Source organism: Tauraco erythrolophus, chromosome 4 (genome assembly GCF_009769465.1).
Source record: "Tauraco erythrolophus isolate bTauEry1 chromosome 4, bTauEry1.pri, whole genome shotgun sequence".
Classification (NCBI taxonomy): domain Eukaryota; kingdom Metazoa; phylum Chordata; class Aves; order Musophagiformes; family Musophagidae; genus Tauraco; species Tauraco erythrolophus.
Genome location: NC_141468.1, coordinates 26380188 through 26394102, shown reverse-complemented (window position 1 = coordinate 26394102; position 13915 = coordinate 26380188). Strand labels below are relative to the sequence as shown.

General features: G+C 41.5%; 1 protein-coding gene across 1 annotated transcript in view; it reads right to left on the bottom strand.

Moving 5' to 3' along the window:
* Positions 1 to 12116: 12116 nt before the first annotated feature.
* LOC104378072 (V-type proton ATPase subunit S1-like) overlaps positions 12117 to 13915 on the bottom strand; it is a 56746-nt gene continuing 54947 nt past the window's right edge. Inside the window, exon 10 of the mRNA XM_086609906.1 lies at positions 12117 to 12332. Within this exon, the coding sequence (XP_086466032.1) occupies positions 12117 to 12332 (216 nt within the window). The remainder of the gene's footprint in view (positions 12333 to 13915) is intronic.

Genomic DNA, 13915 nt, shown 5'->3' with positions numbered 1-13915 from the left:
AGCATGCATTTGTTTCTACATCAGCTGCTCCATTTAATAATTATCCCTTTTCCTGAGGTACTTGTAAGCCTAACAACAAGCCCTTTGACACATGGGCACCGTGGCCCTTTCTGGCACTAGCTGCATGAGCCAGCCAAAGGACACAGTGCGAGTGATGCTCATAACACAAGGGGTAAAGTAGTGTCTCCCTCTCCCTGCCTGCAGTGAAGGGATTAGAATCCCAGTGACCAGGTCTAATTCTGATTGGGAATATAAAGGGTTTGTTGACTTTCAACACAGAAGGTTCACAATCCCATCACTCAGCCATGTGCTTTGCGACCTCTTATTCAGTAGACCGTGCAACAGGCTATGCCACTTTTATAAGATCAGGCCAAATCTGAAGCCCACAGAAGATGGAAAAATTCCACTGCCTTTGAACCAGGCCATCTTTTCTGATACTGTCCCTTAAATACAATTATCATCGCAGGGAATCTGCCGGATAGCGTGTATCATCCTTGGGCAGGGAGGGAAGAGAGGCACCATGCTGTGCTGGCGCATCCCCTGTCGTTACAGAGAGAAGGGATGCCTGACAACCAAAAGAAATCGATGCCAATTTGCTCATAACTGCTTGGCAGTACAGCAATTACTTCACTGATTAAATCACCAGTTTACTAACAGAGGTAAAATTCAAGTTAAAGGAAACTTCACTGTATCACTATGTAAAATTTTCTCTGCCCTGTTTTCAAGCTGTTACGTGTTCTGGTGAAGTCCTGCTTTGTTCTCTCAGAGCCTGTTGCCATGGAAGTGACTGAAATATCACACGTTAAGCACTATAGCCTCTATTTCCTAAACAAATAAGCAGCTTTTCCCTCTGCAAAGGACCACAAATGGTACTTGTGCTGCTCTCGGATATGCACTGCACTTGCCAAATGCTTTTCAGCACTGAGCTCAGCTCTGAGCAATTGGGTCATCTAACAGGAAGGACCAGCTAGAAGGTGCTGCCTTGTGTGTGGGCAGAAGGGGGATGTTCTGGAGTTTCGGACTTCACAGTATTTCCAAATCGGATCAGCTCATCCCTCACTTCTGCTGTTTAGTAGCAAAGAGACTCATTGCAAACATGAAGCAAAGGGGAAACAAGGTGAGCTTCACCTCAGGCAAAGCTTAAAGTCAGACGCCCAGGTGGACAATATAGCCCCGTGAACAGAAAGGATGAAACAATAGAAGGCTCAGTATTCAGCTGCCAAACCACTTCTGCCTGTTAGGGAGCAGGATGACACCTTGTTTTTTTGGAGGAGATGACTAACATCGCCTGATGTGCTTTTCAGAAGCACTCTTTGCCTCCAGAAGGACATAGATACTGCCACTGTGCCTGACGCTTGCAAGGAGAGAGAGGGACAAGAGGACACTTTGCTTTCCCACTCCCTAAACCGTAAGACAACATGAGGCAAGTCAGTTCTCAGTCTGCAAGGGGATGGACCTCAGGGGCACAGTGCGGTGTTTGTTTTCCATATTTTCCCTGCCTGACGTGTTCAGAGAGAGTGAACAGGAGAGCTGGGAGCAGCCTGGCACTGGAGAGTCCCTCAGAGGCTGTTTTCAAAGAACAAACATAGTGGTGCTACTTTTTTGGTAGAGGCAGATCCTTTCTCAGAATAAAAGCTTAACTCCAAGGAAAATCTGTTTGCACGTTGTTTTTCACAACATATGCATTCCTACCAAAGTTTACGGTAACAGAAACATTCCTGACATTTTAAAGCAGCTGCTATGTTTTCCCATTTATTTATTTATGTATTATTACCCATAGGAAGGAAACTGGGAAGGAGAGAATAATTTCACCCTCTTCTTTACAGGTTTCTCATTAAAACTTTTGCATTATTTCATAGTTTTACACAGCAGTCACCCATTGCTGTACCCTGTGCAGGTCTTCTCATCTCATTTTAGAGCTCCTGCATATAAGAAGGATTTTTTTTTCCCATTCCTCCATTTTCTAAATCAGCTTGAATATATCTAGATGTGAGCAAGTACAGCTCTTTCTTCAGGAGACTTAAGGTTTGTCCCTTGACTATTGATCCTTTCACATTTTTGAGTAAAATACTTCAGAGCAGATCTGCGTTGTGTTTTTGGCAAGCTTACAAAAATTGAACTTTAGAAAAATTAGGCAATGACTCCTGATCTCCAGTCCCAACCACCCTGGATAGGATTGAACAAGCTAAGCCAGGTCAGGCTCAGTCAGTGAAATCAGCAGACTGGGTGGCTGTTGCTGGGAGCTGAACTGGTGAGTGGCACTGGAGGAGCAGCATTTCTAAAAGGTGGTGGTAGCACTGCGCTGCAGAGGAGGAAGACATAGATCTGTATAATCTCTGCATTAACCCTTCAGGTTCTGGAGGAAAACTGCTAATTTTAGAGTTTTGACAAACCATATGGCCTATACAACCGGTGTCATCTCTGGTGTAAGCTATATTCTTCACTTAATAGGCAATTTCACACCATACTGCAGCACATCAGTAAATAGAGGTTATGTCCTGTCAAAAAGCTGCAGTCTTTCCATACAGATGAAGCAATTTCCATCAATGCATTTTGATTCGGAGACCCTTTCTTATCAGAGGCTCGTATTAGTATCTGATATGAAACGACTGCCACCACAGCACCACCAGCAGAGCAAGGTTACTGAGTTCCTATAGAAGATGAGAAGTATCTAATAGATATCTGTTTAACGTTGGACTTAGTGTTTAAAGGGAAAAGATCATCCTCCTTCCAAATACACTAAAATGATAATATGTAATGACAATAATGAAATTATTTCACTTAGAACACTAATAACAGGCATCATCTCCTCTGCTGCAAGTGTTCTTTAGACTTTATGTCCTACAAAGCATGCAAAGGGCTGGAGCGTAGATTACGATGCAGCTGAAGCTCTGTGATAACACTTTGAGACACGAAGCCCGATATATTACAGTATCAAAGAACACTTAAACTATAATTTTGACCATCCTGTAATTTCCAGCTACAGCAATGGCCCCACCCTAAAAGCTTTTAGAACAAGAGTCCCATTGCACAGCAACTGAATCCAGCCCTCGGTTTGCAGCAGACACATGCACTGCTGATTAGACAAGATGTAGATTTTACTTAATGAGTAACGTGCAATCTTACTGAATCTTTGAAGTGAAACCTTTGGCTATTCCAGATGAAATCAATGACCTTACTGAAGGAGTCCTTCACCTTTCTGATAAGTTAAGGTGGTAAAAGTAACTAGCTCATGTGTTAACCAAGTTTCATAGCAAACAGAAGACAGTCATTCATTAGGCAAAAACTTATGTCTTTCTTAATTCTTAGACAACAATTTTATCCAGGGAAGAGTTTCAGATATTGCAATTAAGAAAACTGACCGCTAATCTTTAGCTCATCTGTTGCCAAAAGAGTGCTCAGCACAACACTCTATGACCACTAAACCCTTTCTACCTCCTTGAGCATCAGAGTGCTATAGAAATAATTACAGTAGAAATGGGTTCAAATTATGTCAGAACATGAGCAAACTTTAAATTCCCTGATATATCCAATAAACAATTTTTTGTGCTATGTAAGACAAAGAAACATAAAAGAAGAAAAAAACACCCCACACTAATTTATCTCCATTTAGGCATCTATTAATGACTATCAGACCACGCAAACCGGTAGCAGTAAGTCATCAGGGACTACCTTCTGGCCTCAAAACCAACCAGTACACCCATAAAAGCTACTGTGAAAATCTGAATCAATGAAAACTGATGCAACTGCTCCACTCTTGCCATATGAGTACTCATCCATGAAAACTCTACAAGAAAAGCAGATCATCTGTTTTGTAATTGTAATACTAGTTAGTCATAAAAAGATAGATGAAACCTCAGATTTTTCCATTCAGGATTCAATTGCCTGTTTCAAACATTCTGGGGTCCAATTCTGTTGCTTCGTGCATATGGTAAGACAAATGTGGCATAGCTGCAGGGTTTCCTCCTCCCACTCTCTTTCAGCTACCTCAGAGTTTCTGGAGGCCAGCCAAAGCAGCAGCTCCTGCCTTAGTTCACAGACAGCCCCAAAGGGTGGTTTTGGAAGAGAAAGTTGAAGACCTGACACACCTTCCAAGACAGCCCAGCATCATGCAGGTGCGCGCACCCTCTCTGGCCCTTTGTTGCCACCCTTGGGTTGTAGGACTCTGGTGACAACTCAGAAGTGCAAGGACTCTCACTGTCTATTGAGGAAAAGAGGAAGATCCTATTGCCCCTCCTGTTCCACATTTCTTTTTCCTCTTTTTCACTAAAGAGAAGGGTTGAGACCATTGAGGACCTGGAACATTATTGTTCAATTGCAGTCTGAAAATACAGAGTGAGAGAAGAAGGCCACAGATGGACCTTGATGCCCCCCAAGTATCTTCTGCCATGGACAGCCTTTAGGGGTCTTTGTAGCATAATATGAAACAGAGCAATCCTGAGCTTTCCCTAACATACGTTATTACCTGAACTGTGTTCAGGCATGCAGAGACAGAAAACACAACACACTGCCCAAAGCGCAGACGGTCCTGCCTCTCAGGCTATCAGCAATGTGGGCTTTGACCCTGACAAGGCACATGGCTGCTCGCATGCTTTGGTTTCCCCTTTTGACAGCTATAATAAAAATCCTTCCCACTATCACTGTAATGCGTTGAGACATCAGTGTTTGCGGCTATCTGCTTTGCTCCTCTGCCAGGATTATATTAGTCAACAGCAGGAATGACAGACCCAGACAAGCACCTGTATCTCAGCTACTCTAGTGCAAAATTTGATGTATTACATTCTCGGTGGAAAAAGAGAGCGCAGCAGAGTGCACGTAATGAACAGCTGAGGCACAGGTATACGCGAATGAAAGGCAGGGTAGATAGGGACAGTAATAGCTTAAATCATACCAGTATGCTTCAGCGACAGATATCTGTTAAACAGCTAAATTGATCACTCTGCTATCCATAGGTATCCATATTTATCCAGAATAAATATGATACACAAAATTACCATTCAGATATTACATCAGAAAGTCCTTAACTTACCCACCTTCCAAAAGCAACTTTATGAAAGCATTTGTTGGGTTTTTTATGTTGCAAACATTATTTTTGCACAGTTGTCATTAACTAAAGAAAGTTGCATATGATGTCATGGTGACTGAATACCATTCATTTTATGCTACTTTTACTCAACTAGTTAAAGGTATGCTAAGACAGACTCAAAATGTTTTTTCCAGTCTTCAACTGGACACCCACATCCCACATTGCCATTTGCAAAGCAGAAAATATATAATCGTTCAGTAAACTATCTTCTATCATGGCAATAATGAATGATACATAGCACAGTCTAAAACTAATTTCAACTGTAATAATTCAAGAACATACCAGGTCTGGGGATTATATAGAAAACCAGCCAATCTGGAGCAGGGAACCTGTGTTCAGACAGGAGGCATACAAAAAGCTGTTGTGAAGCTAAAGAAGCCACTTCATTTGTGGGACATCAATAGCAGATGATTTGCTCTTCGGTGCGCTCACTGTCCTAAGTCTCCTTTCCACCCACACAGGTAGGAAGACTAAGAAAGACACCAGCCCACATTGAAGTGAGAGACTACTTACTTAAGGAACCACCCCTTGGCAAGATCTCATTTCTTTTTTTTTTTTTTTTTTTGTTCCCTTGTACTTCAATAACTCTTAAGCCTTTAGAAATCTGAGTTCTGAAGAAACAGCTCTTTTCTCCTTGATTTTGCATTAAGTTTTGATAGGGAAAGGACCAGTCTGAGAGCAGAACCTTTATTAGCAAACTGAAGAAGATCAGATTCTTTTACTGGAAGATATTAGACAACACAGGATTTTTTGGCATTTGAGCAGCCTGAAGATGTTTTAATTTTGTGTTTTGTTTCTTACCTATCCAACCTATTTTAACTGTCAATAAACTAATCTTCCGTAAGTCTGTTTTGCCCATGACAGTGACTAGCAGGTGGTGTCCCTTTCTTTCTCTTGACCCACAAGCTTTTTCATCTTATTTTCTCTCCCTGTCCTGTTGAGGAGGAGGAGGAAGAGTGAAAGAGCAGCCAAGTGGGTGTCTGGCAGCCAGCCAAGGCCAACTCAAAACAAGATGCCACAGAAAAAACAACCTGCAAGAAAAGAAGTCCCTTCCCCCCCTTGTGTGGGTTGTCTCATCCTCTTGTTCAATGTAAGAATAAGATTATCACTACAGTTACTCCCACAATCATCACCACCTGCTGAAACTACTGCTAGTTTTTTGCCAGCGGTGACCAGTACCAATAGGGATCTTTTGCTGACACTCAGAAAAAAAGGAGAGTTTACCGCCTTTGGAAGAAGGGACAGGAAACTCAAGAAGAGTACAAGGATCTCATTAGGTCATGTAGAGACAAAATCAGAAAGGCAAAAGCCCAGCTAGAACTCAACCTGGCCATTATTGTAAGGGATAAAAAAAACATTTTTAAAAATACATTAACAATAAAAAGAGAGCTAAGGAGAACCTCTACCCTTTATTGAATGCAGGGCAGGGGAACATTGCCACCAAGGACAAGGAAAAGGCTGAGGTACTTAATGCTTTCTTTGCCTCAGTCTTTAATGGCCAGACCTGTTATCCTCAAGGTATTCAGCCTGAGCTGGAAGACAGGGACAGAGTGCAGAATAAACCCCCCATAATCCAGGAGGAAACTGTCGAGTACCTGCTATGATGCCTGGATGCTCACAAGTCCACAGGGCCGGATGTGATCCACCTGAGAGTACTGAGGGAGCTGGCAGAGGAGCTTGCCAAGCTGCTCTCCATCATTTATCAGCAGCCCTGGCTAACAGGGGAGGTCCCAGATGACAGGAGGCTTGCCAACGTGACACTTATCTACAAGAAGGGCCAGAGGGAAGATCTGGGGAACGGCAAGCCAGTCAGCCTGACCTCGGTAATGGAGAAGATCATGGAGCGGTTCATCTTCAGTGCGCTCACAGTGCATGTGCAGGACAATCAGGGGATCAGGCCCAGCCAGCGTGGGTTCATGAAAGACAGGTCCTGCTTGATCAACTTGATCTCCTTCTATGACCAGGTGACCCCACCTAGTGGATGAGGGAAAGGCTGTAGATGTTGTCTACTTGGATTTCAGTAAGGCCTTTGACATCTTCTCCCATAGTATTCTCTTCGAGAAGCTGGTAGCTCATGGCTTAGACAGGTGTGCTTTTTGCTGGGTAAAAAACTGGCTGGATTTCCAAGCCCAGAGAGTTGTGGCGAATGGCGTTAAATCCAGCTGGTGGTCGGTCACAAGTGGTGTTCCCCAGGGCTCAGTTCTGGGGACAGTCTTGCTTAATATCTTTATCAATGATCTGGATGAGGGGATTGAAGGCTCCCTAAGTAAGTTTGCAGATAACACAAAGCTGGGTGGGAGTGTTGATCCACTCGAGGGTAGTAATGCTCTGCAGAGGGATCTGGACAGGTTGGATTGATGGGTCAAGGCCAACTATATGAAGTTCAATAAGGTCAAGTACCAGGTCCTGGACTTTGATACAACAACCCCATGCAACACCACAGGCTTGAGGGAGAGTGGTTGGAAAGCTGTCTGGCAGAAAAAGACCTGGGGATGCTGGTTGACAGCTGGCTGAGCATGAGCCAGTAGAGTGCTCCAGTGGCCAAGAAGGCCAACAGCATCCTGGCCTGTATCAGTAATAGTGTGGCCAGCAGGACCAGGGAAGTGATTGTGCCCCTGTACTTGGCACTGGTGTGGCCGCACCTCAAATACTGTGTTCAGTTTTGGGCCCCTCACTACAAAAAAGACATTGAGGTGCTGGAGCGTGTCCAGAGAAGAGCAGCAAGGCTGGTGAAGGGTCTGGAGAATAAGTTTTACGAGGAGCGGCTGAGGGAACTGGGGTTGTTTAATCTGAAGAAAAGGAGGCTCAGGGGAGAGCTTATCGCTCTCTACAACTACCTGAAAGGAGGTTGTAGTGAGGTCAGTCTTGGTCTCTTCTCCCAAGTAGCTAGCAATAGAACGAGAGGAAATGGCCTCAAGTTGTGCCAGGGAAAGTTTAGATTAGATATTAGGAAAAATTTCTTTGCTGAAAGAGTAGTCAAACATTGGAACAGGTTGCCCAGGGAAGTGGTGGAGTCACCATGCCTGAAAGTGTTCAAAAAACATGTAGATGTAGCACTTCAGGACATGGTTTAGTGGGCGTGGTGGTATTGCATTGACGGTTGCACTTGATGATCTTATTGGTCCTTTCCAACCTTAATGATTCTATGATTCTAAAATTCCTCTTGTATCCCTCATTATCTTAGGAATTAGTGTCTGATTATCATTCCTTGTTTTAAGCATCTCTAGATTCCCCTGCTTGACCCCAGCTTATGCTGAAATAATTATGGAGCCCTCTAATGCCTGGACACTGCCTAATAATTCAGCTGCTTTAGATTTGCATATTCATTATTTTTCAGGCACCCAGAAAGAAAGGAGGAGCCAATTACTTCATTGAGTCTTCCCTTGACAGATGGGATGACTCCTCTTTTACTGTCTACATAAAAATACTACTCTTGACTATTTCTATTATAATTCTGTTTTGTTATAAGTCATTTCATGATTTGTGAAATAAGTAATTTTACAAGCAGAGAAACCAACAGCTCAGGACACAAAGCAAACCCATATCAGGTCAGGAGGTTCAGATTCTAGCCCCATCTCAGCTCTCCCCTCCAAGAAATGGTCATTGCTGAATTCTTTTAAGAAATATCTTAATTTACAACTTCAGGACTTTTGTGTTTAAGTTTGGCTTTTTTCTGGTTTTAATCTTGATTTTTCATAGTTAAATTGATTTTTTTCAAGTTGTGCCATAGTTTTTTGATCGTTTCTGATGTTTTTTTCTTGATAAAGTTTCGTTTATTTATATATTTGAAAGCAAAAAAGAAAGCTTCTACTTTTCTAACTGATGCTCTTTCCCATCATCCCCTCCATCTTTATTAATTTCTTTTGTACTTTGTAGATAAATGAGCTGGCACTCACAGAAGTCAGTTCTTCTGACAACTTCAGTGAGCTCTGGGGGAAGTTCTAAAGGCTCATACCTTCCAGACAGAGCTAATATTCTTGCTGGATCCGCTCCCAAAGCAGGCATGTTTTAACAAGTACACCTGTGATTAAGCTGAATTGTGAAATCAGAAGTACACAGAACTGGAAGTCCACTGACAGGTTTCTAAATTTATTCAGCAAGGTAGACAAACACAGGCAAGTGCAAAATCCTGCTAGAATATCTTGAGGCCCAGCCCTATTTAAAAGGAAGGAATCCAGCCCTGCAAATATCAGTAATCAGTTGTCTCTGTCTGCAGCCACAGGGCAGCGTGATGTGCAGCTGCAGGGGGACTGCAGCAGCACACGTGGCCCCCTGATGTGATGTACTGGGTGTCCGTGTCCAGGTGTTGGCAGCAGAGGTGGTCTCTGTGAGAAGAGGTCAGAGCAGCTGGGTAGGTGTCTGCCAGCCAGCCAAGGTCAACTCACTATATGTGGAAAAAGAGCAGTTGATCCTTTTCTAAGAGGGACCGGCCATTGGCCCCAGAGCTCAGTCCATGCGGCCCCCAGGACAGCTAGTGCTGGTGGCAGTTCCCTTCCTTTTCTGCTGTTTTTCCCAGCACAGACCTCGCTTGGATAACCCTGCCACACCAAGGGCTACAGCATGTGGCTTGAGCTTTCTATCACAGGAAAGTCCCAACTCACTGTAGAAACAGAGTATATGCCCCTACAGGTCCTATTTGCCTGTGTTCATGGTATCGTTGTGAGAGAATATAGAAGGAAAAAGCTTTTCTCCCAAAAGAACCACCTTCCCCTTCGTCCTGGTCTGTGCAGTATCAAGCACAACAGACAGTTCAGGCTGGCCCTTTTCCGAGGATTCGGTTTTACTGCATCAGTGAAAAGTCAATCCAACAAACATCTCTTCTGACATTTGTTTCAGCTTGATCTCTTCTGAAAGAGGCTTGTCTCTTTGCCATGGTACGGCCATTATGAGACTGTTTCCTCCTCCCCTTCTCCAGAGTCCAGCCCAGGCAAGCAAGAGAGAGTGCAGATATCCCCAGTGCCACACTACAGTCAGGACACTGTGAGCACTAGGAGAGTCCACAGACTCAAGGGGAGACTGGACAAAATCATGGATTATAACTATATCCAGAGGTGTCAAATACAAAGACACCACCCTTGAGGCTGAGGAAGTCTGTGGGCTTAAATAATGGAGACTGGTGGAACATCTACAGGGAGCACTACCACGTGCTTGTCATACTCATACCACTGCTGGAGATAGGATCCTGAGCTCGATGGCCTTGAAAGCTGTTCAGCTTCTATATATCATCACCGTTGAACAAAATCTGTTCCAAATTTTATTGAATCTAGATAAAAGTCATAAAAAACCTGTCTTCTACAAACCAAATCCTTTGTAACAGCCTTCCTCTCTTCTAGTTATCTGTTACATGACTGTTGTATCAATTTTCAATGTCACATTCATGTAACTTACTTTGAAGGGGGAATTAATAAAACAAGTCCGGGTATCTCTCCTGGCAACACATTTTTGAAAAGAAAATGTCCCTTTCTAACACAGCGTTTTTGTGTAGATCAAATGCCAGCATCCTTTGAGGTTTTGAAAAACATTTGGGAAAAATATTACAGCAGAGAAGTCACCTTTACCAGTTACACACCAGTTTTCTTTTTTGTTTTCCAGGTCAGGATTGAATGATTCAGCAGGAATAGCTTCAGATAGCATTTAATTTACCTCTTTGACTGCACAATAAAAATGTGACATCCAGGAATGATGGGTAGAAACTATTGTTGGTCTAGTTAAATTGTTGATTCTAACTGTCTTTCCTCTATATCATCCCCCTATGACATAGATCAACATCAGAAAAGTTAGAATTTCTCTCATGTGACAAATGTAATTTTGTCAAAATGATATCTTTTTGTTCTTTAACTACTAATAGAAATGCACAATCATAACAAAACATTACAGAAGAGAGAGAGAGAAAAAAATGTTATTTTTATCATTTTTTACCTATTTACCATTGCTTTTTTACTATTTCCTAGCTTTTAATAACATTTAGTAATCCACTCCACAGTCAGATTGCCCAGTGAGAAGATGTAGTCTTTTATTAATTGCAAAAGAATCCATGACAGTCTGAATGTTTTCAGGCTCCTGAAATAATTGAGATGACCATAAACATGTTCAGGCTTAATCATTATATAAGCACAGTGCTTCTAATTACTTATATATTTATATTTTTTTCCTTCTTCATACAAATTTCATAAGTAGTCCAAAGACAACTAGAAAAGGAGGGATGCTAGGAAAATTACCTTATCTCTGTTGAGATGCTATTTGCACTGGCACATTGAATCATGCTAGGTTATGATCTTGAGAAGTTAGTTGCATTGATTGCCATGACATCAAATACAAATTTGTGATCAGTTTGGACAAGGACCTATCTTGCTTAGAAACTCCATCAGCTGTTCATGGCTGAAACAAACACGTGATTTAGCATTACTCAGCATAATTCTCACAGGCATAAACTGATATCAGAGGGAAGATAAGCCTTCATCCACCCATGCTCATTTGTGATACCATATCTGAACAAAGTGATGTATTTTGAAAATATTTTTCAAGATCATTTGTTTAGTGACTTATATCTTCTTAACTCTGTACATTTCTGGATGGTTTGCTCAACAGAAAAAGATTACAAGACACAGCTCAGCCTTCTTCTTGTGATTCGTCAACATGCCATGCTGACTAAAAAGCCTTTAAAGAGACTAGTAGTTTCAATACATAGTTTCTTGTTGAAAAAGTAATTTATAAATCGTTCTCATTTTTCTCTGTTGTGATATCCTTTCCTTGCCAATAATAGTTAATCTGAAGGCATTTTGTACTGATCTTCCTAATAGCCAGATAGATTAGCAACCTCTACAGCCTCACCTCAAACCTTTGGCAGAGATAGCTATTAACAAATGAGGATAATAACAAGTAGAAATATTATTGCTGGCAAGCATAAGGATCCTTTTTAATTATCCCTTTCTGCTAGAATGTCTTTTTAGGTTACACATATTATGAAACAGAAATGTTATAAAAATCATAAATAACAGACTAGGAAAAGCCACAGCAGCTTTAAATCAATCTATGGCTGTTCTGTCTGAGGAACTGACAGAGCTGGACCTTTGGGATCATCAAATCTGCTGTTTGTTGTGAGCTGCATGATCATATGGATTCCATAGGCCAAGATCCACAGTAAAACTATAGATGTCACCAAGCCCATCCAGACTCCAGGACTGAAGAAGCCTGTACAGTCACTCGCATAGGAAAACTCGTTGTCTTCAATATTGAAGCCTTGAATCTGAGAAAGAAGAAAGGCAGATAGATGAGTGCAACCAAATGCGGCGTAGAGGTCCTACTTTCAGGATGTAAGTAGTAATTACAAAAAAAACCATACCCATTAATTACCACTCACGCTCTGCCCATTAAAAAAGAATGAGAACCAAATCCTTTGCATAATGATTTTCCAGGTCTCCTTTCCACTCAGGAAATTAAAGATGCAGAATTCCTTTGTTTGGCAAGAGGTAGGTTGTGTTTCCCACTTCAGAAGTTTGTGTTGCTTTTAGAAGTAAAGTCCCAAAGGGGACATGTGATCAGTATTGCTCAATGACCACTCCAGAAACAGGAAACCCAAAGCACCCAAAAGGATGAGAGTTAAGGCCTCACAGATCAGAAGATATGTTGAAATACCCTGAGGTGTTTAGCTAAGAACTCCTTAACAAGCAGAACTCCTGAAACCTGCTTTAAAATGCATCTAATCAAGATGACCTTTTTGGCTGAGTTCTAGTGAAAGTTCAAGGAGAAAACAGTTGTGAAACCTTTCTTCCCCTCTCCTTAAGCATCAGAGACTCAAAACAGGTGAGAGGGCTTGCTTTACTGAGGTGTGGGATCTGTGTTGTCTATTAACAAATGAAATCCACATTAGCTTTTCTAGCAGTTAAAAAAAAATCTATAATATCTCTTCCTTGACTGATTTCTTGAGGTCTACCTCTGACTGAGCTCCTGTCATATCATTTTCCTCAGAAAAATAAACTAATTTGGGGATCTATTCTCTGCCCAGCCACCAATTTTGCAAAAAGTATCAAAAACTAAATACCTTTGAGACCACTATCCTTCTAAAAATTTTGTTAAAACCAGTCAAAGGATTAGAAAACAATGAAGAAAGGGAGTACAATCCTCCCTCTACACACATGCGCATAATGACATAAGCACTGCTTACTTCAGAAGGAAGGGAATCTAACTGGTGGAAGAAAATGAAGGAAGGAAAGATTTAATCTGATCTGTGTTTTTGAGTCTTTCTTAAATAGCTTTATAAACAAAAATGAAGACTGAGATTCTTATGTATTTACAGATTCTTTGAAATGGGTGTGTAAGGAAAGCACTAAACATCATAAATCCACTAGTAAAGAATTAAGACCTTAAAATTAACTATTTTCTATAAAATATTATATAATAAATTAAAAAAAAATATTTTATTTCAATCACTTTCCTTACCAGGCAATCAGCAAGGAAGCAGATGTTCCCTTCTATGTTCTCACTCTATGGTTTACGATAATCTAAATGGAAAACTTTGTGGTAATAAGAGTTTGTACTTCCCAGGAAAGGCGTTGGTACAAACATTGAAGGAATTCGTCTGTGGTTTGCATACCATGCTACACCAGTAAGCCCTCTGGGTTTGAGTTCATCCATGGCTCAGGCACCTAAAGTTAATGTGTATGTAATATGTGTGCTAAGACTAATGTCTGTACCTTCCAGAATGCTGATTAATAAAACTATTATCTTATGCAGAAGTAAGGGCTATTTAGGTACTGTGGAGGTGAAGACAGTTTTAACAATCCAAGATTTTCTGGGCCTCTTAGAAGAATCTTTCTAAGTCAGGTCATG